This window comes from Pyrus communis, chromosome 2 (genome assembly GCF_963583255.1).
Source record: "Pyrus communis chromosome 2, drPyrComm1.1, whole genome shotgun sequence".
In the NCBI taxonomy this organism is placed as follows: Eukaryota; Viridiplantae; Streptophyta; class Magnoliopsida; order Rosales; family Rosaceae; genus Pyrus; species Pyrus communis.
In genome coordinates, this window is record NC_084804.1 from 15,279,602 (window position 1) to 15,304,464 (window position 24,863).

General features: G+C 37.8%; 2 protein-coding genes across 2 annotated transcripts; one reads left to right on the forward strand and one right to left on the reverse strand.

Annotated features, from left to right (window-relative positions):
- Positions 1-1,053: 1,053 nt before the first annotated feature.
- Positions 1,054-5,111, forward strand: LOC137726458 (TMV resistance protein N-like). The gene is made up of 4 exons (XM_068465392.1): positions 1,054-2,488; positions 2,619-3,720; positions 3,849-4,095; positions 4,190-5,111. Exons 1-4 carry the CDS (start codon positions 2,409-2,411, stop codon positions 4,195-4,197), a joined length of 1,437 nt encoding a protein of 478 aa, XP_068321493.1. The 5' UTR covers positions 1,054-2,408; the 3' UTR covers positions 4,198-5,111.
- Positions 5,112-14,695: 9,584 nt separating this feature from the next.
- LOC137726782 (mitochondrial phosphate carrier protein 1, mitochondrial-like) lies at positions 14,696-17,713 on the reverse strand. Its single transcript, XM_068465742.1, has 6 exons — positions 17,389-17,713; positions 16,290-16,639; positions 16,169-16,212; positions 15,479-15,693; positions 15,263-15,387; positions 14,696-15,175 (listed from the first exon to the last, which is right to left on the reverse strand). The coding sequence occupies exons 1-6, from the start codon at positions 17,524-17,526 to the stop codon at positions 15,118-15,120; spliced, it is 930 nt and encodes a 309-aa protein (XP_068321843.1). The 5' UTR covers positions 17,527-17,713; the 3' UTR covers positions 14,696-15,117.
- Between the last annotated feature and the right edge of the window lie 7,150 nt (positions 17,714-24,863).

Below are 24,863 nucleotides of genomic sequence, written 5' to 3' on the forward strand. Positions count from 1 at the left end.
GGCGTAGGTTGGTGCCTGTTTGGCAAATGAAGTGTTCTGAAGGAAGTGTTCTAAATGAAGAGTTCTCTATGCCTTCGGGCGATATTGATACCACTAGTTAGGACACTATATACGAGATATGTTTTATGAATGTTTTATGGCATGCTAGGGTTTTCGGAAAAACCTATCACATATTATGCTATTAGTTTTCATTAAAACTTTGGGGGTTACTTTGTTGATAACTATTTCAATATTATATATATCAACTTGGTCCACTCATGTTTGTTTTGCACCCCCTCAGGACATAGGGACGAGGATTACGACTCGCGCTACAAGGTTTTCCCTTACCAGTGACAGCGTGGCATCTCTTCTGCTTTGACTTCACTTGTAATAGCACCTTCCGCTTGTAATCTAAATTAGATGTATGCTCTGAACATGTCATGCATCATCTTTATGAATTCATTGTTGGTAGTTGAATATTATTAGTGATAGTACTCTCATATTGCATGAATAGTCACATTCTATTATCTTGCTATAATTTTTGTGCATGCTTCACATGTTCTCAGCATTTGCATTCATAAATGGCTTACGTCACCTTCGAGTGTCGACCAGCACGTGACCATCCCGATATCCGTAGGACATCGAGATCAGGGCGTGTGTGCATGACATAGGTTCAACAGCGTACGAATTAGTCTCAAAGGTAAAGTTGAGGATAGATTCAGGACTATTTCCTCCTTGTTTAGCATTTTCAAATCAAAACTCTCACCAAAAATGATTGCTGGAAAAGTAGGAAGATATTGTCACGTAAATAAGATCAGCTTGAGGTTCCATGTCCATAAGTATCGATTATTTGGTGAAACTCGAAAGAAAAAAACATATTTAACCTGTTAACCCCTTTGGTCATTCCTGTCTAATTTGAGCGTTAATATAATAATATACATTCATGGACTAGTGAAAGAAAATAGAAAAGCAAAACTTTGTAAAGTATAAGAGTAAAAACGACCCTGCATTGACCCGTTGCATCCGACATCCGACATCCGACATATCCTTGACATTTGTGTGTGAAAGCACGCCTGAATATTCCTTTGCGGAAAGTGATTGGCAATTTCTCCTCTAGCTAGCTACCTAACACCACCCGTGGCTAAAAAATTATCTTAATTAGTCTCTGGCACTCTGCAACTGCTCACCCTCTGCTTCTTTCTTCCAGATAATTCATGCAATCTCTTTCTCTCTCTCTCTCTCTCTCTCTCTGCATATTCAATATTCTAGCTGAAGTATAATCCAGGAAATTAATCTCTCCACAACCTACTTATTTCTTCTCCATCTGGGGACTGGAGGTAATTCTCTAACTTGTTCTTGGGTAGTTCCTGATATTCTCCATACAGTGTTCGATCAAAGGCCTGTAGCAAGGGCTCGGCAGGCGCTGTTGCGATTTACTAATCCCTCACTCTATTGTTGGCTCGTTAATTTGTTTGTATTTGTACATACGAGAATTCTATACACAGACTTTTAGTCGTTAGATCCTTGATCAAGGATCCACTGACCAAGTTCTAACGTCCAAAAATTAGGTATAGAATACGTCGGAGCATATTAGAATTTTTGGTAATATAAATCACTTTACCTGATCATTTTTAATATATTTTTAGCTTGTGTTGTCATCAGGAATTTCTAATTAATACCTTAGTTAGTGATGATCACCTAAACTACTTTATTTCCCTCTTCAATATGAAGGTTGTGGAATTTGACCTAAGCATCTCCCCTTTTTGGTATCTGAAAGCAGACCACTTCTTAGTTCATAGACTTTCTTTCTTTTAGTCATGAGATAGTGATTTTACATTTACACGGCGAAAAGTCAAGCTGCACGAGAACATTTGACCTTTCAGGGTACGAAGATCGTCAATTGATCTGTTAGATTTTCTAGTTTAGGATTTCTAATTCTGGAATATGGATAATATTTTAGGAATATATTTCTAGGCCAGGCGCATTTGCATGATTTATATGATTTGTGGATTTGCAGGTTAAGAATGGCTGCTTCTTCTGCTGCTGCTGCACCCCCTCAAGAAAAGTATGATGTGTTTCTAAGTTTCAGAGGTGAGGACACCCGCAATACTTTTACCAGCCATCTTTACGCTGCTTTATCGGGGAAGAAGATCACCTACATAGACGACATACTTGAGAGAGGAAACGAAATTTCACTTGCCCTTCTTGAAGCAATCGAGAAATCAAAGCTTTCTGTTATCATTTTCTCGAAAAACTATGCTTCTTCCACTTGGTGTCTGGATGAACTTGCGCACATACTTAGATGCAAGGAAAGAAATGAGTAGCTTGTTTTACCCATTTTTTACGACATTGATCCATCACATGTAAGAAAGCAGGAGGGGAGTTATCGAGATGCATTTGCTGAACATGAAGAACGTTTCAAGGACAATATGGACAAGGTGCACAACTGGAGGGTTACTTTGACGAAAGCAGCCAATCTATCTGGGTTTGATAATGCAAACAGAGCCAGGTAACTAAGAACTATGTAATTTGTATATTAAGTCACTTGTGAATTGTGATTGTTTGATTCATGAGCAGATTAGTTAAGGCATAGAGAACACTGACCTTCTGTCGTTTGCCTTCATAATCATATTTTCCAGGACGGATGCAGATTTAATTGACAGAATTGTCAAGCATGTTCTGAAACAATTGAGTCGCAAATCGTCAAGTGATTTAAAGGGCCTATTTGGAATTGAAAGTCGCATTAAGGATGTTAAATCGTTACTATGCATTGATTCACCAAGTGTTTTGACGATAGGTATTTGGGGCATGGGTGGTATTGGGAAGACCACCCTTGCTGATGCTGTATTCAACCGACTCTCTTGTGAATTTGAAGCATCTTGTTTTCTTGCAAATGTTAGCGAGGAATATGCAAAACATGGACCAAATCACGTGCGAGATAAACTTCTTTGTCAGCTTCTAAAGCAAAATGATCTAAGTGTCGACACTCCATCTATAGGGTCACCTTTTGTAAAAGAGAGGCTACACCGTACAAAGGTCTTCGTCGTTCTTGATGCTGTGGATAAAATAGACCACATAGAGCTTCTGGCTGGAGATGATGCTTGGTTTGGCCCCGGAAGTAGAATCATTATCACAACTAGAGATAAAAGTCTACTTGAGAAAAAGAATATTCAGGATTCTAAGATATACAGGGTTCAAGGGTTACCTGATGATGAAGCTCTTAAGCTATTTAATTTGAATGCTATCGGAAATAGCACTCCTCAAACAGATTACGCAGAATTGTCGGGAAAGGTGTTAGATTATGTCAAAGGTCTTCCTTTAGGTCTCAAAGTTTTGGGTTCCTTATTTTTTCACTGCAAGAGAAAAGAAGAATGGGAAGATATATGGAACAAATTGAAGAAATATCCCGACAAAAAAATTCAGAATGTGTTGAGACTGAGTTACAATGGATTGGACGACAATGAGAAGGAGATATTTCTTGATATAGCATGTTTTCATAGAGGCATGGTAGTGGACTATGTAAAAAGAAGGTTACAGATTCGTGGTTTCTATCCGACTGGAATTGAAGCTCTCATCGCTAAGTCTCTCATATCAATTTCAAAATGGGGATGCATAGAGATGCATGATATGATACAAGAGATGGGTCAGCAAATTGTACGTGAACAATGTTGTGACGACCCTGGAAAACGCAATAGGTTGTTCGATGCTGAGGATATCCATCGGGTTTTGGAAAATAATGCAGTAAGAGCCAAATGCTTTCACTTTCTTGAAAGAAAAACAATATCATGAACTTGTCAGATGTGTATACAACTGTGGTTTATTTCCTATTGTATTCTCATTTATAACGTAAATTGCTCTTCATTTTTCAGGGAAGTGCAACAGTTCAGTCGATAGTCCTCAACGGGTCTAACAATAGAAACCTACGCTTGAGTCCTGAATCCTTCAAAAAGATGTATAATCTGAACTCGTTGGAGATTACTACTCCTTTGTACATTTCTCAAGATCTTGAGTCTCTCCCCACTGCTCTTAGATCTCTTTACGGGGAGAGATACCATTTGAAATCGTTGCCAACAAAGTTTTCTCTACAAAATCTAGCTAATGTGGAACGAAGGCCAGGTATATATTCTTATTTTTGTTCTTCAATAAAATGAGTATGGAGCTATTTAGGCTGAGTTATTAATTCTTATCATTTGTCTAAAATTTGTTACAGAATCTTAGGAACTGAAAAGTGATCGATCTTCATTGCTCGAGACGTCTGACTAAACTTCCAAATCTCTCTCAAAGTTGAAGCATTGAGCATGTAGATCTTTTTGCCTGTACAAATTTGGTTCAACTTCCTTTGTATATTTAATATCTTGACAAGCTTAAACATCTTAATCTGGGATTCTGCTTGAAGCTCAAAAACCTTCCGGAGATGCCATAAGGTATTGAATCCATAGATATAGTCCAGACTGCAATAACGGGATTGCCTTCATCACTTCGGCCTCACGAAAAAGTTCCGTCCTTGGAAATTCTATTTTTCAACAGCCTTGAGAATCTTTCGATTTGGACGAAGAATAAGAATACGATTCTTGAAAATAAGCTCAAAATATCGCTTTACCGTTCCTTTCAAAGTTGCTTAAGGGCGCGTTTAAGTCTTGTAAAGTTCTCGGAGCTTCCTAGGTATATATGACGGTTAGATTTGGCTGGTATAGCAATAGTAGAACTGCCATCATCAATCGAGTGTCTCTTTGGCCTTGTCAAAATTCAACTGCAAAATTGCAAAAGACTTGCGAGTCTCCCAACTAGCATTTGCAGTTTGAAATATCCTGAGGAACTTGATCTCACTGGTTGCTCTGCATTGAAATACTTTCCAGAAATCTTGGAGCCAATGGAACATCTGAAGTATCTTTCTTTAGAAAGAACAGCAGTTAAGGAGCTCTTCTCATCAATTGTGAATCTCATTGGACTTAGAAGATTAAACATGTCAGGTTGCAAGAACCTTGAGTTTGTCCCCAACAGCATTTACAATTTATATTGTTTTAGATCCCAAACAGCATTTACAATTTATATTGTTTTAGAACTCTCGAAATCGGTGGCTGTTTGAAACTGCTTGTGAAATTGCCTCCCTTCTCATTTGAATTCTACCATTGGGAAGGATTTTTTATACACCGGCGTATCAGAAATTCCTGATCGCCTTGGCTTAAACTCATTACGAGATTTACATCTAACTGGAACCATGATTAAGAGCATACCGGCAAGCATCAAAGAAGCTTCTGAACTATTTCGTCTGCGCTTAACAATTGCAAGAGCCTTGTATCTTTACCAGAGCTCCCCCTATTGCTACTTTTACTTGACGCACATGGCTGCACCTCCCTACACAGTGTCACGTTCGAAGACTGCAGTACTTACAGTTGGGACTGCTACTATTTCCAGGAACTTATTATATTTTCCAACAACAACAAAGCCTTTTCCCATTAAGTGGGGTCGGCAATATGAATCCTAGAACGCCATTGTGTTCGGTTCTGTGTCACGTCTTCCGTTAAATCCAAGTACACTTAAGTATTTTCTTAGAGTCTCTTCCAAAGTCCTTCTAGGTCTTCCTCTACCCCTTCGGCCCTGAACCTTTATCCCATAATCGCATCTTCTAACCAAAGTGTCAGGAAGCCTTCGTTTCATATGTCTAAACCACCGCAACCGATTTTCTTTCATCTTTCCTTTAAATTCGGCTATTCATACTTTAACTCAGTCCTCATTTATCCTCATTCATAATTTTATCCTTTCTCGTGTGCCCACACATCCAACGAGGCATAATGTGAAACGCCGTCCCACATGGATTGAACATTATGCAACACAAATCTGATCTATGATGTTTATGATATTAAAGAACCATATGGATTGAAGATTATGAGTTGATTACTCAAATGAACTTATACAGTATTTTAGACACTAAGAGTGATCATTTATCTTCTTAAGGGTAAGGATAAATTGATATTTGGTCCGAAAGTACCATATCTTAGTGAAGTATATGTCATGCTGTATTTAGCACAATGCACTAAAATTTATTGACATCTCCAATAAATTACAGACATGTGCATACACATAAGTTAAAACAAACAAACAAACAGGAGGGAACCTTCACAAAGGTTGCTCATATGAAACCTTTTTACTAGGCAGAACCCCAGAAGGGGGAGGTACTGAAGATGGATCATGTGACGCCTCAGTACTTGGCGTAACCCCAGGAAGAAGAGGCACAAAAGGTTGGTTATTTGGTGCATCAATATTTGGTAAAACTCCAGACAACAAAGGCAATTGGTGTCTTTGGAATAAAGCCACAAACTTCTGATGGTCACTTTGAATCCGACTTTCGGATTCCTCCAGCTAGTCAAGTTTTCTTTTCATGATCGTTGAGTAATTAGTTGCAAGTATGTGCAACTCTCTATTGTCAAATTTGAGCCCTATGATCTCTTGTCTAAGATTTTCCACCTCTACCATCAATGATTCGACTTCGTGAGTTCGAGCAAGTAGACGTTGGCCCATATTGGATGATACACCCCGACCCCGATATTCCCCGAATACTAGGATAGGCATGTGCTGGACGACACCCGAGGGTGACGAAAGACATTTATTGAGTGCAAACGCTGAAAACAAGGGGTAAATAAGGTTTATAAATATAAAAGAATAATGAATATGCAAATAAGGACCGTGTTCAGAGCACACCTCTAATCTAGAACACTAGAAGAAAATAATATAAAATTGAATGAGACAAAGGAGTGGGTCCTACACCACGAGGACTCGAAGATGCCGATGCGGAAATGCCTAGACGTCGGGATTGTATACCTCAATTCTAAGTCCTGAAGGGGGTGCAAAACAAACATGAGTGGACCAAGTTGATATATATATATATATAATAAAACAGTTATCAACATATTAACCCCCAGGTTTTATGAAAACACATATATATAATGATAAACATAGGTTTTCCGAAACCTAGCATGTCGTGCAATGTCTCAAATCATAATTCGTATAAATAATAAACACTAATGAATGTCCGATAACTCTTAAGGCCCCATGCCAGCTTCCCGTCTCTGAGCCGACAGTCAGAGGAAAATACACTTCAGGCCCCATGCCGGTTCCCCGTCTTTGAGCAGACAGTCAGAGGAAAACACACTCCAGGCCCTATGCCAACACCAAACCGTCGCCTAGGACGGACCGGATCTATCCCTACGTCCCGTAGCGGAAAGGACCACTAGGTAAGTACAAAACCAGTGAACATACATATATTGAAAATCAACTTCATAGTATAAAGTCATGCATCATCTATACTATAAAGAGGTGTTCTAAACATGTTCTAAATATCATATCGTCATCCATCAGATATTCTATAAGAACATGGGTTATAGGAAAAATAGTAATAATTCAAACTAGCCTCAGTAAGCATGTTATCTCGTAAAACGTTTCATAAAACATAACCATCAAATCATGCTTTTCATGTATGCATTTATATTATCAAAACATGCATTTTTAGAAGGGGTCCACTCACAGTACTTTGCCGTCGAAAAGCCACACCATCTAGCGAAGAAGGAAACGCCACAGATAATCGCCCCTAAGCACATAAATGGTACATTTAGTCAAACTCTACTTAAATGATTGAATTTGGGGAAACGGACATCAGAAATGGGTTCAGAACGTCGAAATTAGCCTAGGAGGGGTCCCGCACGAAAACCCAAAAAGTCAACGGTCAAAGTCAACGTTGATCGTTGACCGGTCAAAGTCAAAGTCAACGCTGACCGTTGACCGGGTCAACAGTCAGACCGGGTCCGGGTCCGGGTCAACAGGTCAAACGGGTTTGGGCTTGAATCCGGATTGGGTTAAAGGGTTTAGACTTGGGTTGAATCCGGGTTTGGGCCTAAGGGCTTGGGTCTAATGGGTTTTAGGGTTAACGGGCCGAAGGCCCTAAAGGAAACGGCCCAAAGGCCATTAAATTAACAAAACAAAATAAAATAAATAAAAAGGTTGGGTTGGGCTGCCCAGGGTTTTGGGCTTTGCAGGAAAGGCCCAAAGGCCTTGGGTTTGGTGGTTCGCCGGATTCCAAGGAGGGAGAAGGCCGAATTTCGGCCGGAGAATTCCCAAGCTCCGATGGAGCTCAAAACTCAACCAAAACATGTCATTCAATATACCAAATTGAAGCCCCGAACGTAAGGAATCGAAATATACTTTTGTTTCCCATAATTGTGGCCGGAGTTGGCCGGAAAACAGCCTGGAAGCCACAGGTGTCCGCCAGAAACTGGGTAAGATTCAAATGAGTATAACTTCTTCAATACTCAATGAAATTGGGTGAAACAAAAAGGAAAGTTGTAGTACTCAGCGAGACGAAGAGATTGATACCTTGCACGGTGGCCAACTCGCTGTGGTTTGGCCGGAAATTGCCTCGAAAGGGGCGGTGCTCGTTGGAAAACTGGGAAATGTCTCCGAGGTGGTTTCTTCGTGGTTTGACATCCAAAACACAACCAAAGGGTTAGAAAAGAGCTATAGGTGTGGGCATGGGTGTGTGTGTGTGTGTGTGTGGGTGCGTTCTGCTCGGAGGGAGGGAGAGAGGTCGGGGGAAATGAGAGAAAAGAGAACTGAGAGAGAAGAAAGAGATGAGAGGCCTGGGGGGACAGAATCAGGGGGTGGGCCCCTTGGGCACACCATTTAAGACTCAAAAACAATTTTAAAAAGGAAAGTATCCCCCAAACTTAGTGAAAATACAAAAAGAGCCTTTTCTTACGTAAATCCCGGGACGGGTTATTACATTCGATACAGAGCCCGCACACTGAACATTGAAGGCCAATAACTCTTGAACAACCAATTCATTAGTCCGTTTTGAGAGTATCCCGTTATCCTTTGGAGTGAGAAGATTCCTAGCTACCATTGTCAAAAGTCGAATTTTATGGAATATATTTCGTTGTCACTTTTCAAACACAATCTCAGCTTTTGGATATCATGGGCAACTTTGTCAAAGATTTGAAATATGTGAATTTCACTATTCTAATTACACTATTGTTGCTAACAAGAGTAAAAGAATAGCACCACAACTTGGTATTGGGTAAACCCCATATATGTCAATCTCTATCCTCCATGGAAAGACAGACCTGCAAGAATGCCCAACTCTTTCTCTTCTCTCTGAGAATGCTTCTTCAACAAAGTATCTTTAAATGCTCTACTTTCCTTTTTTCCAAGAACACCTCTTCAGCCAAGTCACTCAAAATGTTCAACTCATTTCCTCATCAAGAAAATAGTTTTAGAAGTTTTATATTAGCATCAAAATCTTCTACCATTTTTTTTAAGAGCAAAAGTATCTCATATCATCAGGGTCAAAAGCAAAATTATCTCATCTCATGCCTTTTCCCTATCGTTTTTTTTGTCCTTTTTCTTACCTGCAAGACAAGTAGAAAAAAAGCAATCAATCGGATTCTGGAATCAAACTTCCGATCTGGAATCGATTGCCTGGAACCCCCTTCCCCTGATTACTTGCCTTGCATTGCATTCGAGTACTCATCTACAACTGTAGTAGGTCACAAATTTCTTCAGCAAATATAACAGTTGATATGATGTTGGCTTTTTACACTGAAGATGCCAAACAAAGATGAGTCGCTGATTGATGTTTTGAAGAATCAATCAAAGGTAAGTGAAAATGATACATCATCTTGGGGGAAAACATTAGCCTAAAGGATTTGAAATCAAGGGGAGTCACTCATTAGGTGGAGCATCCAAAACATATCAAATTTTAACGATTCAATCAAAGATTTGTAATGTTAACGATTTAATCGAAGATTTGTAACCATCAAAGGGAGAATGTTGTAATATGATATATAGAAAATCCTCTAAAGAATGTCTCTTGGGATCCTATCATACGCTTTTTCCGAATCTATAAAGACCATGTGCAAATCTTTTTCATATTGTAAACACAAAAATTCTATAACGAATGAAACGAGAACACATGTACAAAGTATATTTGTATTGATGAATTTGTAGGGTTACAATCTCTATTTACAACTTTCCTTTGATTCAATCTTCAAATTTTATGTAAATGTGTAGGTTGTTGATCCAAGGGTCGCGATGACTTGATCTCGGATGAATGTTTAAACAATTGCTTCAAGTTTTGAGCTTGAAACAATGCGTGGATGGTCTTCACCTCAGGTTTAGGGTTGCAGCAAAGGTGATGTTGATGTAGGATTTCGTCGATTCAAGGGTCTTGGCAACTTGATCTTGAAACGAACGTCGTTACAAGTTTGGAGCTTCCAACAAAGTCTTGAAGGAATCGGCACAAATGCTTGTTGATTATTTAAGGGAATGCTTGAACTTTGGTCGAAAGAAAGTTTCGGCTTTTGTTGTGCATTCTTTGAAGAGAGCTTTGGCAGCGTATTTAGTCTTCAAAGATTTGTGCAGATGATCTTCTAAATGTAGAATTTTTTACCCTTATGTGTGTCTTAGGGCCTTATATTTATATACTTCAAAAGCCATGCCTTTGGATGGATTTGGCCTTGATTTGTGTCTTGATTCGTCCATGGGAGAATTTAGGTATGTTTTGTGTCTTAATTTCAGCTACTTTTCCTTATATTGGCCGAAATTTATAGGCCTTGTTACCTATTTTGTTAGCAATCTTCAATTCTTACTTGTTTTGTGAAGATGCTTTAGCTTTCTTTCCGGTTTTAAGAGCAATTTGGACCCTTTGTGGATTTTAAGGAGAGATTCCCCTTTTTGCCGAATTTTGGGGAAGTTTTATTTTTCCTTTGCTTGATTTGTGCCACATGTCATTGATGACTTGTCCATTTGTGATGAGTCATATGCCACGTGGAGCTTTGTGATGCATCATTTGTATGCAACGAAATTTACATGTTTACACATATCTCTATATTTTTCCATAAATCTTCTTAAAAGATAGGTTGCCCCCATGGTTGAGCAACTAAGTGTAGAGCAACAATAACAAAGCCTTTCCCCACTAAGTGGGGTCAGCTATATGAATTCTAGAACGCCATTCCACTCGATTCTGTGTCATATCTTCCGTTAGGTCCAAGTACTCTAAGTCTTTTCTTATAGTCTCTTCCAAGATCTTCCTAGGTCTTCCTCTAACCCTTCGACCCTGGGCTTCTGTCCCGTAATCGCATCTTCTAACCGAAGCGTTTGTATGCCTTTGTTTCACATATCCAAACCACCGTAACCAATTTTCTCTCATCTTTCCTTCAATTTCGGCTATTCCTACTTTACCTTGGATATCCTCATTCCTAATCTTATCCTTTCTCGTGTGCCCGCACATCCAACGAAGCATTCTCATGTCCGCTACACCCATTTTAGATGCTTTACCGCCCAATATTCCGTGCCATAAAACATTGCTAGCCTTATTGTCATCCTATAAAATTTTCCCTTGAGCTTCAATGGCATACGACGGTCACACAACATGTCGGATGCATTCTTCCACTACATCCATCCAGCTTGTATTCTATGGTTGAGGTCTCCATTCTTTTGCAAGATAAATCCTAGGTAGCGAAAGTTGTCGCTCTTTGGTACTTCCTAATCTCCAACCCTCACCCCTAACTCATTTGAGCCTCCGTTTGCATTGAACTTGCACTCCATATACTCTGTCCTTGACCGACTTAGGCAAAGACCTTTAGATTCCAACACTTCTCTCCAAAGGTTAAGTTTCGCATTTACTCCTTCCTGAGTTTCATCTATCAACACTATATCATCTACGAAAAGCATACACCAAGGAATATCATCTTGAATATGTCTCGTTAACTCATCCATTACTAATTCATAAAGGTAAGGACTTAAGGATGAGCCTTGATGTAACCCTACAGTTATGGCGAAGCTTTTGATTTGTCCTTCATGAGTTCTTACGGCAGTCATTGCTCCTTCATATCTTTATATCTATAAAGATCATGTGCAAATCCTTTTTCATATCTTTATATCTTTCCATGAATCTTCGTAAGAGATAGATTACCTTCATGGTTAAGCACCCTGACATGAACCCGAATTGGTTGTTCAAGATCTGTGTCTTTTGCCTCAATCTATGCTCAATTACTCTCTCCCAGAGCTTCATTGTGTGACTCATTAACTTAATACCCCTATAGTTCATGCAATTTTGTACGTCGCCCTTATTCTTATGGATAGGCACCAAAGTGCTATTTTACCACTCATTTGGCATCTTCTTTGTTTTCAAATTCCTATTGACAAGGTATGTGAGCCATGCTATACCAGTCTCTCCCAAGACTTTCCACACTTCGATTGGTATATCATTTGGGGCCACTGTTTTTCTATGCTTCATCTTTTTCAATGCTACAACCACTTCTTCCTTCCTAATTTGGCGGTAAAAGTAGTTTTTACACTCTTCTGTGTTACTCAACTCCCCTAAAGAAGTACTCATTTCATGTTTTTCATTGAAACATTATGAAAATAACCTCTCTGTCTTTGACCCCGTTCTTTGTAGCAAGAACCTTTCCATTCTCATCCTTGATGCACCTCACTTGGTTTAGGTCCCTTGTCTTTTTTTTTCCCTTGCTCTAGCTAGTTTATAGATATCCAACTCTCCTTCTTTGGTATCTAATCGCTTATACATATCGTCAAAAGCCGCTAGCTTAACTTCTTTCATAGCTTTCTTCGTCTCCTTCTTCGTTATTCTATACCTTTCACCGTTTTCATCGGTCTTATCCTTGTATAAGGCTTTACAACATTCCTTCTTAGCCTTAACCTTTGTCTGTACCTCCTTCTTCCACCACCAAGATTCCTTTTGGTGTGGAGCAAAGCCCTTGGACTCTCCTAATACCCCTTTTGCTACTTTTCGGATACAACTAGCCATGGAATCCCACATTTGGCTGGCTTCCTCCTCTCTATCCCAAGCGAATTGGGTGATTACTTTCTCTTTAAAAATGGCTTGTTTTTCTCCTTTTAGATTCCATCATATAGTCCTTGGGCATTTCAAGGTATTGTTCTTTTTTTTCTCTCTTTTGATATGTACATCCATCACCAACAAGCGATGTTGATTAGCCAAACTCTCTCCTGGTATAAGTTTGCAATCCTTACAAGTTATATGATCTCCCTTCCTCATTAGAAAAAAAATCTATTTGTGTTTTTGACAACCCGCTCTTGTATGTGATCACATGTTCTTCTCTCTTCTTAAAGGTGTTGGCTAAGAAGAGATCGAATGTCATTGCAAAATCCAAGATGGCTTCCCCATCCTCATTTCTCTCCCCAAAACCATGGCCACCACGAAAACCTCCATAGTTGCCTCTCTTTGCCCACATGCCCATTTAAATCTCCTCCTTTAAATACCTTATCCGTCGGAGTGATTCCTTGCACCAAGTCTCCAAGGTCTTCCCAAAATTTCTCCTTCAAACTCTAATCACATTGATGAGTTAATGTCCTATTACAATCTTGATTGCCATAATTCTATCTCCTACCCTCTTGACATCTACAACATCTTGTGTGAAGGTCTTGTCCACGATGATGCCAACACCATTTCTCGTTCTATTTGTGCTTGATTACCAAAGTTTAAAACCTGAGTTTTCGAGATCCTTTGCCTTAAGACCGACCCACTTAGTTTCTTCCAGGCACATAATACTTATCCTTCTCCTATCCTTTTCCAATTGCCTAAAACTGGATCAGAATGAATGTACCACCATAATGGCTGATGCACATTGTGGAATTATGCGATATGCAACTGCGTTCTCAAAACGTACATATCAACAATTATTGTTACCTTGAGGTATGTACAGCTCGCTCGCTCTCTCTCTCTCTCTCTCTCTCTCTCTCACACACACACACACAGAGACACAGATACACGTGTTAAATTCAGTAACTAGATTTACGGAAAATAATCGTGTTGTCTATCCATGGACCATGGCACAGGGACACTGTGAGAAAGAAGTTTCAGTTGTCATTGTATGCCCGGGAAACGAAATTCCAAATTGGTTCAGCTATCAAAACGAGGGATCTTCACTAAATATCAAGATTCCTCCAAACTGGGTTCGTAGAGGTTTCTTGGGTTTCGCTCTATCTACTGTTGCATCCAGTTATGCTGTTAATTGCGATTTAGAGTTTGCATGTTATGTAAATTTCAAAACTAGTAATGGTGAAAAGCTGCGAATTCAGTTGTCCTTGTTCTAGACTGTACTGGGATTCATACAGCCATCGACCCTTGCAATGCAGATCACATGTTTGTGTGGTATAATGCCTTTGAGCTTATAGAGCGATCGGAGTGAGAGTGCTCCACTGTTTTTTACAAACTTGTCGCTGAGGTCTCTGTTGACTTGTGCAAACTGGATTCATTCCCCGCCATCCCCTACTATTTCAGTCTGATGGTTAATATGTGTGGGATCTGCCTGCTGTATGCCGAAGATGCTGAGAAATTGAAATCCAATGTCATGATTGCGGAACCAAAAGGAGAAGAAGATACGGGACAAGAAGAATCTGAAGCCAGTCGATATGACAGATTTGGCACTTAACAAGGTGAACTGCTTCAAAAGATCAGCCATGTTTCTGGTAAAACACATACGTTGCTGTAATTGTTTGGAGGCTTCGGCCGAAAAATCTGTGTAAACATTTATGCATCTAAGATGTAGATCCAAAAGCTTGGATTTAGTCCATGCATTATTGTTAGAGATTGTTGATCATCATGATTTATGAACATTACTTCACTTTGCATACTCTTCTATGTAAAATTAAAAATGAAAAACAAAATAGTTATCAAACGGGTGCATAGGTTCAGACACGCTTATTTATTGTTTGCATCTTCAGCATGAACGTTAGCGTTGTGCCTGTAGATGTCTATTGCCACAAAAAACAAGATTTGAAGTACACAAAATGTCTTCCAAACCACATTTTATAATTGCTTCTGCTGCACATTAACATAAAATCGTACAGCAGAATCTATTTACATCTTATGTACCCGAAATTATGAAGTATCACGGAGCTAGGCTGCATATCCGTGAAATATTATGGATATAGAACCGGATATAACATAACTGTTAACTCAATTGCCACCGACACCGGGATGAACCATAGCATGACGAGGTGTCAACGCTGAAAAACCGGCGATGAACAATATTTCTGTCCCCGAGCGGTGACTTTCCCTCATCCTCAGAGATTGATCCGACTGAACTGTTCTTTATCTAATCTATGTTATTCAGCTGATAGGTTAGCTTCTTCAAGACGCCTGGAAAGCCCTCCACTAGATGGCCTAAAAGGTTCAAAGAGAAACTTGTAATTAGATGGAAAGAGGAAAGATAATCTGTTGGTGTGTGTGAATCAAGTACAATGTACTTACAATCCACAAAGAACTTTGATGCTGTCATAGAAAAACCACTGCAAGGTAACAACAGGGCCGACAAGTGTAATTCGAACAGGAAGACTTCGAGTAAACAGATTAATGAGCCCAATGTTCTTCACAGCCTGAAGATAAGATATAAAGCCAAAGCAAATGATGTTTTTACCTTGAAAGGCAAGAAACAAACCTTAGAAAAAGCTTAATTCAAAGGGCTACCTGCATCACATTGGCAGCCTTTTTATTGTAAAGAGAGGAAACAATGTTGTCTGCAGGGTTGGAGACAACGGTACCAACAGCTCCTGCAGCATAGGCCGCTAAACATGTCACGCCAAGCTGTTGGGCTCTTGAGCATTCCTCTTTCCTCCTTTGCATAAACTTGCGATAAATCAGATCAACTGAGTGCTCAAACGTCGTGAACATTATCATCGAGACTGAAGAACATATTCACATGAGCAAAGTTAATAAAGATTTACTTCAAATTGACAATACAAGTCTCTATTCTGTACTGAATGCTTGACCACAATAACTAGGAAAATACAGTAACTCTGACATGCAAAAACCAGCAACTGGCTGATTGCATGATTCAGGCATGACATAAAGTCTCAAAGGTAAAGTGCCAAAAACCTACTGTTTTCCTGTTCATAATAATTCAGGTTTGTTTTCTTTTATAACAAGTTCAATAATAACTCTTACCCAAAGTGATAACTAGAAAAGCAGGAAGGTTTTGTTAAGTGAAATAGATAACCTTAATATTCTGTGTGTAGGGTAAAACAAAACTAATCAACTAGCAATGAGATAATATCAAGTAGCCTTTTATTAACAATTGTATGTCAGTACTGAAATTTGAAGGGATCCCACTAAACAAGTAAATGAAGGATTTTTGCGATGCAGAGATAGAGATTTTACATGGAAGATTTCGACCCCATAGTGGTAAGAGTCCTCTGTAAAAACTGCAGTGTAGATAAACTGATAAGGACAACTGAGAAACTAACTGGAGAAAAGGCATCAAGTTTTTGGGGTAACTTACCCAGTTATCCCTTCAGCTAAGTACAACTTTGGAAACCCATCAACCAAGCCTTTTGCAAAGTAGGGCTGTGTTTGAACTCGGACTTTAACGGCTTCAAAAGGACAGAGAGCCACATCAGCAAATACTTGAGCAGATGCACTGCTGAGGAAGAATATGGTACTCTTGTTATGATCTATCAATGCATCTGAGTAAAGCTTCTTAAAGTATTCGTAGAGACCAAATCTGCAGCCACCCTGAACACCATATCCAAAAAGCTTTCCAGACCAACCTCTCCAAAGAGAAGAAGGGCCTTGTTCTTTCCAAAGAGTAGAAAACCCTGTACCCATCCTGTTATATTTAATTGGATTTACCTGAATTGGACAAGCTAAATTATTAGAACATTTTAGAGACTAATTATGTTCTCGACTATCAAAAGAGTAACGAATTTCAGAAGAGACAAAACTAAGGGAGATCAATCCCTTCAAACATGAATTTGCATCCACCAGTAACGGAAATAAAAATTTAAATGGACATATGAAAATCAATGCAACCGCATGAAGTTTCATCACTGGAACGAACAGAGATTCACATTTGGTACGTCACTCGAAGATATGAGCTAAAGCACGAATTATATGCTTGGGATGCAATGTAGTTGGTTACACTAACCTGAGACCCATGCCATTTAAAGTATTAAATATGTCGTGACAACCCATCAGCACCATGAAGATCCATTCACGATGTTTTGGTCGAGGAGATACATCCCAAAAGCGTAAATCCTATTCCTTTTTCGGAAACTTCTAACTCTTGCAAAGTAAACTAAGCACGAATCTTTTATTCAAACATCCAACACAACAAAAAACAACAAAACTTGAATGATCACAGTGATGAACAGGGCAACTGCAATAAGGCCATGAACACAAAAGCTGAATATTAATTCTTTAATTCGAGAACAAAAACAGCAAGCAATGCCAGACAAAACAAAGCAACAAAACCCCACTAAACATTTGTCACCAAAAGGCAAAGTTCTCAACTTTAACACACAAAACATCCAAGAAAATTGGAAAGCAACCTAAAAAAATTGATAACAACAAAAACCCAGAAAAAATCAACGAAAACTAACCTGCATATTAACTTTCAGGACATCAAGTGGCGTGATTGCGAGATGGGTAGCGCCAGCACTGAGCATTCCTCCAACAGTACACAGCCCATAATATGCAGGTGAAAATTCCTCACAAAATCTTCCTTCAACCCCTCTCATGATCTCGACAAGCTCGACACTCCCTCACTTCCAAATCTCACGTTCCTCTAAGTTCCAACCCCAAGAGGAGAAAAACCCATTTGACAGATTCTCGGGCCGGTGGCCAGAGCCCGGCCAAATATCGAATAGCGGCGGTGCCAACAGAGAGAGGGCAAAATGGGGGGAGAGAGAGGATTTCAGGAGAAATTTTTACAAATGTTTTTAAGATGTGAGAAATTTTATTTTTAAATATATTAACTTTTAATATATATATTTTACTATTTATATAACAACATATGAAATATCGCTCCGTCTCACGTTTACACTGAAAAATCTCTCGGATTTCAGGGCGTTAAGGAACAAAGAAAGGGAAAAAGGACGTTCTTGGATTACGTGGCAGCGGGGATTTGAGCAAAAAGTTTGATGCCATGGACGACTTCTCTTGCTTGCAATGCGTCCACGTTTACAGTTCCAAATATATGGCTTTGCTTTAATTAAGCCGTCTCAACTACACCAAATTATTGTTCTTTATGGCGTGGGCAAGATCGTGATTGCATTCAATTTTGAGTCTCTTTGTTAGACCATTCTTTTATGTATAGTTGATAGAAATTTCGACACGACTGCATAACTAGAAAAACTTCAATATCTAGTGGGTTTTTGTGTAGTCTAAATATAACTAGAATACTAGAGACTCTTGCTTTTGTGAAAGTCGTTTTGTAGCTAAGGTTTTCTTTCCTCAATAATGAGGCTACACAAAAATAAGTCACAAAATGAACTGAATGTTGAGACTAGATTCAAATTACAAACTCGAACTCAAAACATATTTTTTGATGTTAAGATCTTAATATAAAAAAAGATGTTTTAAGTTCAAATTTCTTATTTGATCCAAAAGAAACATTTCTTCAAACATCATTATTCCATCTCCTTCTCATATGTTGGTCGCATGACCAAAATGGTGGGATTACATGTTTCTATCCCATTCTGCCCATTTATATTCATGAGCTGATGGTTTAGTAGTAAATGATGGATTACGAGGTTTTCTTAAAATTAAAAACTGGAGGTTTCGGGTTCGAAACCCGCTACTTGTGTGGAAGCTAGACTTATGGCCAGCAGAAGGCTGAAATACTTCTGTGAGTCTTATTGGCTCCCGAAAGTGGTGGATAACTGTGGTTTGCCACTAGTTAACTTCCTTTTAAAAAAAATAAAAATAAAAATTCAGCCCATTATCTCAGTGTATCCAACTCTAAACCACATCGCTTCTTCTTTATGCGCCATTTCTTTTTGTTCTACATGTATTAGTAAACATATTCATGTCCTAGTAAAAGAATTGAATTCAAAAATTCGAATAGATTCAGTAGACATTCCAGAGTCTCAGACACCTGGTGTACAAAACCTCATGACCATCCACTATTAGTGAATTAAAACATTAAAAATGCATTCATAGATCACCATGGATACTAAATTCTTAAGCATTTTTATTACAAATAGTCTTTGAAATTGACTCATCCCATCAAGATGGTCTCTGAAATTGAAAATCAATTAATGTAGTCCCTGAAAATAGGCATTGCAAATCAATATGATCATTTCGTCACAATTCCAATAAAAGTTATGTTATGTGCTGATATGGCACATAATTGGATCCCACAAGTCTAATTAAATATTGCCACGTGGATTAAAAATATTTAAAAAATAAAAAATAATTTTATTTTTTAATAATAAAAAACTAAAAGAAAAAAAAAAGTGATGACCTTGGAACTCTTCCACTTCCAGGGAAAAAGTGGAGAAATTTTATTTAAACCCATGTAAAATATTTTTACACTCAACTTACTTTTTGCACCCATTTGATTTTTAACTAAACTATTAATATATCTTTAAACGCTAATTTATTATCTAATATACCTCCATAAACCCAATTCAATATGTGGATTTATTTTTACACTCATAACTGTTGGTCTCTCCCGAGTTAAGTTATAGAACCATTGAATTTTGGCAATTAAAAGCTCCAATCATGATCTCTTCAAGCTGAGAGATGAATATTGAACACCATTTCTTTAAAACTAAGTCTTAAGATTGATTAATTACACTATTTTTTTTCTTCTTCTTCCTCCTTGAAATTGAACTCATACAGAACAAGCATGCATGTCTCCAATTTTGCTTTCTTAAGCCAAAAATAATAATTTTTTCAACAAAACTGATTCCAATAACAACAACTGTGAGCCTATGACCAAAACCAGAGCCAGAAACAAACCATATATCTAAAACTACTATAATCTACAGGAAAATGATTTGAACTTAGGTACAAGGAGACCAACTAGTCTAACCCACATTTGTAGACAACAAACTGAGTTCAGTTCTCATCAATCTTATAATCCTAGTTTAGTACATAAAATTTTAAGAATGTACATGTTAAAAACTTAAAGTCTATTAAAGTTTTAACCAGAATGAACATAGGATAAACAAAGAATGATCATAGGGTTTAATTATAGTGTTTGGGTTTATTGATAAATTTGAGTTTTATTATTATTTTCATTTTGTACTTAATAGTAATTATGCAATAAAGTAAAATAAACAATTAACATTTATAATTTAAGTTAAATGTAAAAAGAGATTCTAAGGTTTAAATAAAATTTCCTAAAAAAAGCTAGCGGCCCGATTCCAATTCCATTGAAAGGTTATCCATGATATTTACTCTTTTCTAACATTCTCTTTGCTAAACTTACAAACTCTTCATCCTCTGTTGTCATGAGCAGCAGGGATGAAGCCGAGCTGGAATTCATGATTCTGGAATTTCTTCTGCGACCGATGTGAACGAAGATTGAATAGTGACCAATGAACCAGGAACTGATGGAATTGATGATTTGAACAGGGTGCCAAAGAAGAAAGAAAAGGGTAGAAATAGAGTTCCAAAAGGATTTGATTCCTCAGAGGGGGTATTGATGAGAACTAAGCTGAGAGAGAGATGACAGAGACATAGAGAGGGTCAAAAATACACAGAAAGAGAAAGTGACAAAACCATCTGAACCGCCTGTTTCGAGACATGTTGCACGGTTCGACACCAGTCGACGATTATGTCGGAGACTGATCGAAAAGTGCAGCAGCGGGGAAATCCCGACGACGGGTCTTGCTCCTCGATGTGGAGGAAGCCACCCAGCTCGGAGTAGGAGCAGCCCTTCAGGACGAAAAGCAACCGCTTTCTCTTCTCCTGGAAATTGTAATTGAAGGAACCCAATTTTGCTGCCATTGTTGTCATGGCAGTCGAGCTGCGTAGAATTCCCAAGTCAGTTTTTTGGTTTTAATTATTCAAAAATAAAATTATTTTTTATTATTTAAATAATATTTAATTAGACTTGTGGGATACCAGAACAGCACATAACATAATTTTTAACAAAATTGTGATGAAATAATCATATTGATTTGTAATGTCTATTTTCAGGAACTACATTGATTAATTTTTAATTTCAATGATCATCTTGATAAGAAGAATCAATTTCAAGAATCATTTTTGATAAAAAAAAAAAAAAAAAAAAAAGAGTTTTAAAGAAAAGTCCACGGTATTGTTCACTTTAACGAAAAACCACATTTTTACATAAAAAAATAAATCCTGGTACTATTTATTTTACCCTTTATTTTATCTTTATCATTAAAACTCAAAGTTTTCAAGTTTTTTTCATTAGTTTTCTTAAAAAAGAAATCTAATTCCTAATCATCAGGTAACCAAGTAAACATTTCTGAGTCATTTCATTTCATGTACGCAAATATGTCATTGTAGTATGCAAGAACTTTCTGTTCGTATACTATTCGTATCCATTCTAGGGGTTATCGGACCATAAAATAAAATTTGAAAGACTTTATCAAGCACTATATTATTTGGGCTTGAACATTATATCTTCTAATTTACAAAGAAAGGTCCAAGTTGTATGCGAGGCCTGCATGATTGTCCTTAGTCTTAGATCCACATAGCTTGTCCAACAGTAAATCTCTTTGTCAAGAAGTTTCTGTCCCCTTCTAGTATGTTTAATGTTAGTCATAACTCATAACTCTAAATACGACAGATTTGAATAGACAAGAACAGAATCAAGTTCAGTCACATGCCCAAACGACAATATCACTACAAAATTGGGTTACTATGTGATCTCCTCCTTCACGTATCCTAGGGTGCATGGTTGCTCACTCACGTTAATTTCTATGTGTACTTATCTTATACCTATTTGTCTGACGCAAGGTCATCTTTAAGATTTCGAAGGTCCTGTGAGAAATTCATAAAAAGAGCCCTTCTTATAAGATATTTTTTAAAAAATTGAATAATGTATTGATACTAAAAAGCAATATCGAAATAAACTTTAAAACTCACTAACCATCTATTTCTAAATATTGTTAAATGTAGAGAAAGCTACGAAGTAACCATCGTACTAATAACTAACAATAAGTTCAATCTAAAAAAAACAAATAAACAAAACTTAAAAAAGTCTACCACTGAAGTTTCATTTAAAGATGGCTCTTCGTGTATTCTTTGTTGCAAAATCATCAATTAAACCTTCATAATCAATTTTGTCTAAAAAATCACTTTCAATCAATATCAAAGCAAGTTAATTTAACCTTTCCTGCAACATGGTTGACTGCAAGTATGATTTTAATAACTTTAACTTTGATAAACTCTTTTCTGCAGATGCAACGGTAATAGGTACGATCAACAAAATTATGTATGCAATGCTTGTAATCGGGAAACAACGCATCTTCTTCAAGTAGTTCAATATGTCAATGAATGTCTTTATTTCTTTTGGCAAACGCTCTCATAAAAGCTACAACTCTACTAATAATGCATCCCCATCAACCTCAAGGAGCTCATCTTTCTTGTGAAAGTTTTGAAGCCGATCACAACAATCTTTCAATTTATCATTGTCCATCGAATTCAACCGTTTTGGCAAATGCTCTCGTAAAAGCTTCAACTCTACTAATAATGCATCCCCATCAACATCAAGGAGCCGATCACAAAAATCTTTCAAATTATCATTGTCCATCGAATTCAACCGTTCTGAAGTGAACAAAAACCCAAATATATCATCATACGCTTGATATTCTTCAAATCTTCTCTTCAGTGAACCAATAGCTTGATCTATTATATACAAGAAGTAATGAACCCTAAAAGATTCTTCCGCTAATTGTTTAGTTGGTCCCACCTTCATTTTCATCAAAATGTCTTTTTCTACGAACTTGACGCTTTTCTGAAAACATGCGATCAATTTCCATTTCAATAGCAAGTTTTTTAGCATTAATCATAGCCTCCGCAAACCTAGTTTCTCTGTACTTTTCAAAATACTCGATCAATCCTTGTACTTGTTCTATAGTAACATCAATAAGCATGTCTTTAGATTACAAATCTTTGCTAACCTCATTAACAGCAGCCAATATTTCATACCAAATAGTCATGCCCAATAAAAACTCAAAACTCCCAATGTTGTATGTTGCCAAAGATTTAGTTGCACTTCTTGTTACTAAGTCATTGTCACTTTCTGCTAATTGGAGTAAAGCTTTTCTTGTTTGTAGAGGTTGGGATTGAATTGCTTTAACACTAGCAACACGGCTTTCCCATCGTGTGGCCAACAATGATTTGAGAGTTAGTCCTTTTATATTTTTTTTCAGAATCAGCCATCGTTTTGTAGAATTTGCAAATAAGCTATAAATACATTGTATTGTTCCAAAGAAGTACTTCGCTTTGCCACAAGAGTCTGCCATATCACAAAGTGTTAAGTTAAGATTATGACAACCACATGGAGTGTATATTGCCCTAGGATTTATATCCCAAAGCCTATTTTGTACATCTTGGTGTCTCCCTCTCATATTTGATCCATTATCATAACCTTGCCCTCTCACATCATCAATATCAAGAGCAAGAACTTTTAATACATTCTGCAACTCTTCAAACAGTCATTCTCCTAAGAGCAATTCCACCCCAAAAGACTTTGTGTCAGCACTCAGCGCATTTATCCACTCAGTGAACAGTGATACATCCCAATAAACAGTAATAGGCCAAGAGCATCTCCACCCTTAAAAAAAATAGCCTACTCAATTTTATTAAAATATTATTATTATTTATTATAAAATAATAAAAATAATAATTGTATTAAAAAAAAGAGATAAGTCAGAACCTTTCCACTAACCCTCTATACTCTCCCTCTACATCCCCAACCGGTTCTCTCTCTCTTTCTCTTTCTCTCTCTCTCTATATTTTCTCTCCTTTTCTCTCTCTTTTCCAGCTCACTCTCGTGAGCTCTCCTTCTCCTTCCTCTTCAAAACCTTCAACAAATCAAACACAAAATATTATTTTTGTAATCCCTGGAGCTCAAGGAACCTAACCATGGCCTTGCATGCGGCATCGGTGCATGGTGCGAGGTCCTACCATTGAAGTCGATAGCTTGAGCTCTCAATCTCTAACCTAGGTGATGTTTCTATCACTGTATTGTGTTCTTGAGCTTTAAATCCTGTTGTGTTGCAATTTTTGTGGTTAATTTGAGGGCTTAATTCCCTGCATGTGATTCTGACAAAGGAAAACAGACAACTCCGAGGAGTTCAAGGTCCAATCTCGGTGAAATCTCTTGCATTTCACCTGGGTAAGTTCTCAATCCTATTCTTATGGTTTCTAACATATAAATCGTGTTGGAAACCTTTGTGTTGATGCAAACATGTTGTTGGTGCATTTTTTTTCAGATTTTTCGTCGAACTCGGGCCATCACTTTCAAGCCATTTGCCTTCTCCCTCCGTCACTCCTTCCATCCCTGACCTCAGCACAGCGTCATACGGGCCGGTCCCAAGGTCTGTCAATTTTTGGCTGGCTTAGAGACCAGCTTGGGATGGGTGCCAGGCAATCCCGTGGGCTGGAGAGACTTCCCTAGGTGCCAGGGTATTTTTTTTGGCTGTGTGCTGGCCTATCCCACCCCCGGTGGAAGTGCTCTAATGTGTTATTCACAATTAGATATTGCAAAAAAATATTCTTTTACTTTTACTGAAGTACTGTTCACATCCACACATCTTATGATCAAGGTCATATGTTCTTGGTGGCTAAAATCAAGAGTACAATCAAGTATCACGGTAAAATATTTAGCTTGTTTGACTTTTTGAATGATTGCAGCTTTGATTTCACAAGATATCAACAATATCAACTCATTCTAGATGGTATGACTAAGATAATGATAACGAATCTCATTATTTTGGAAGCGTTGAAGATGATACTTTATCAATGGATCAGATTTAGCCATCATTTGAACTCTGGGCCCATAAAATTTCCATTAGTTTCTTGATAAAGCTTATCGTTATTTCCATGAAAAGCCAATGTGTATTTAGCTAGATATTTCACAATGGAA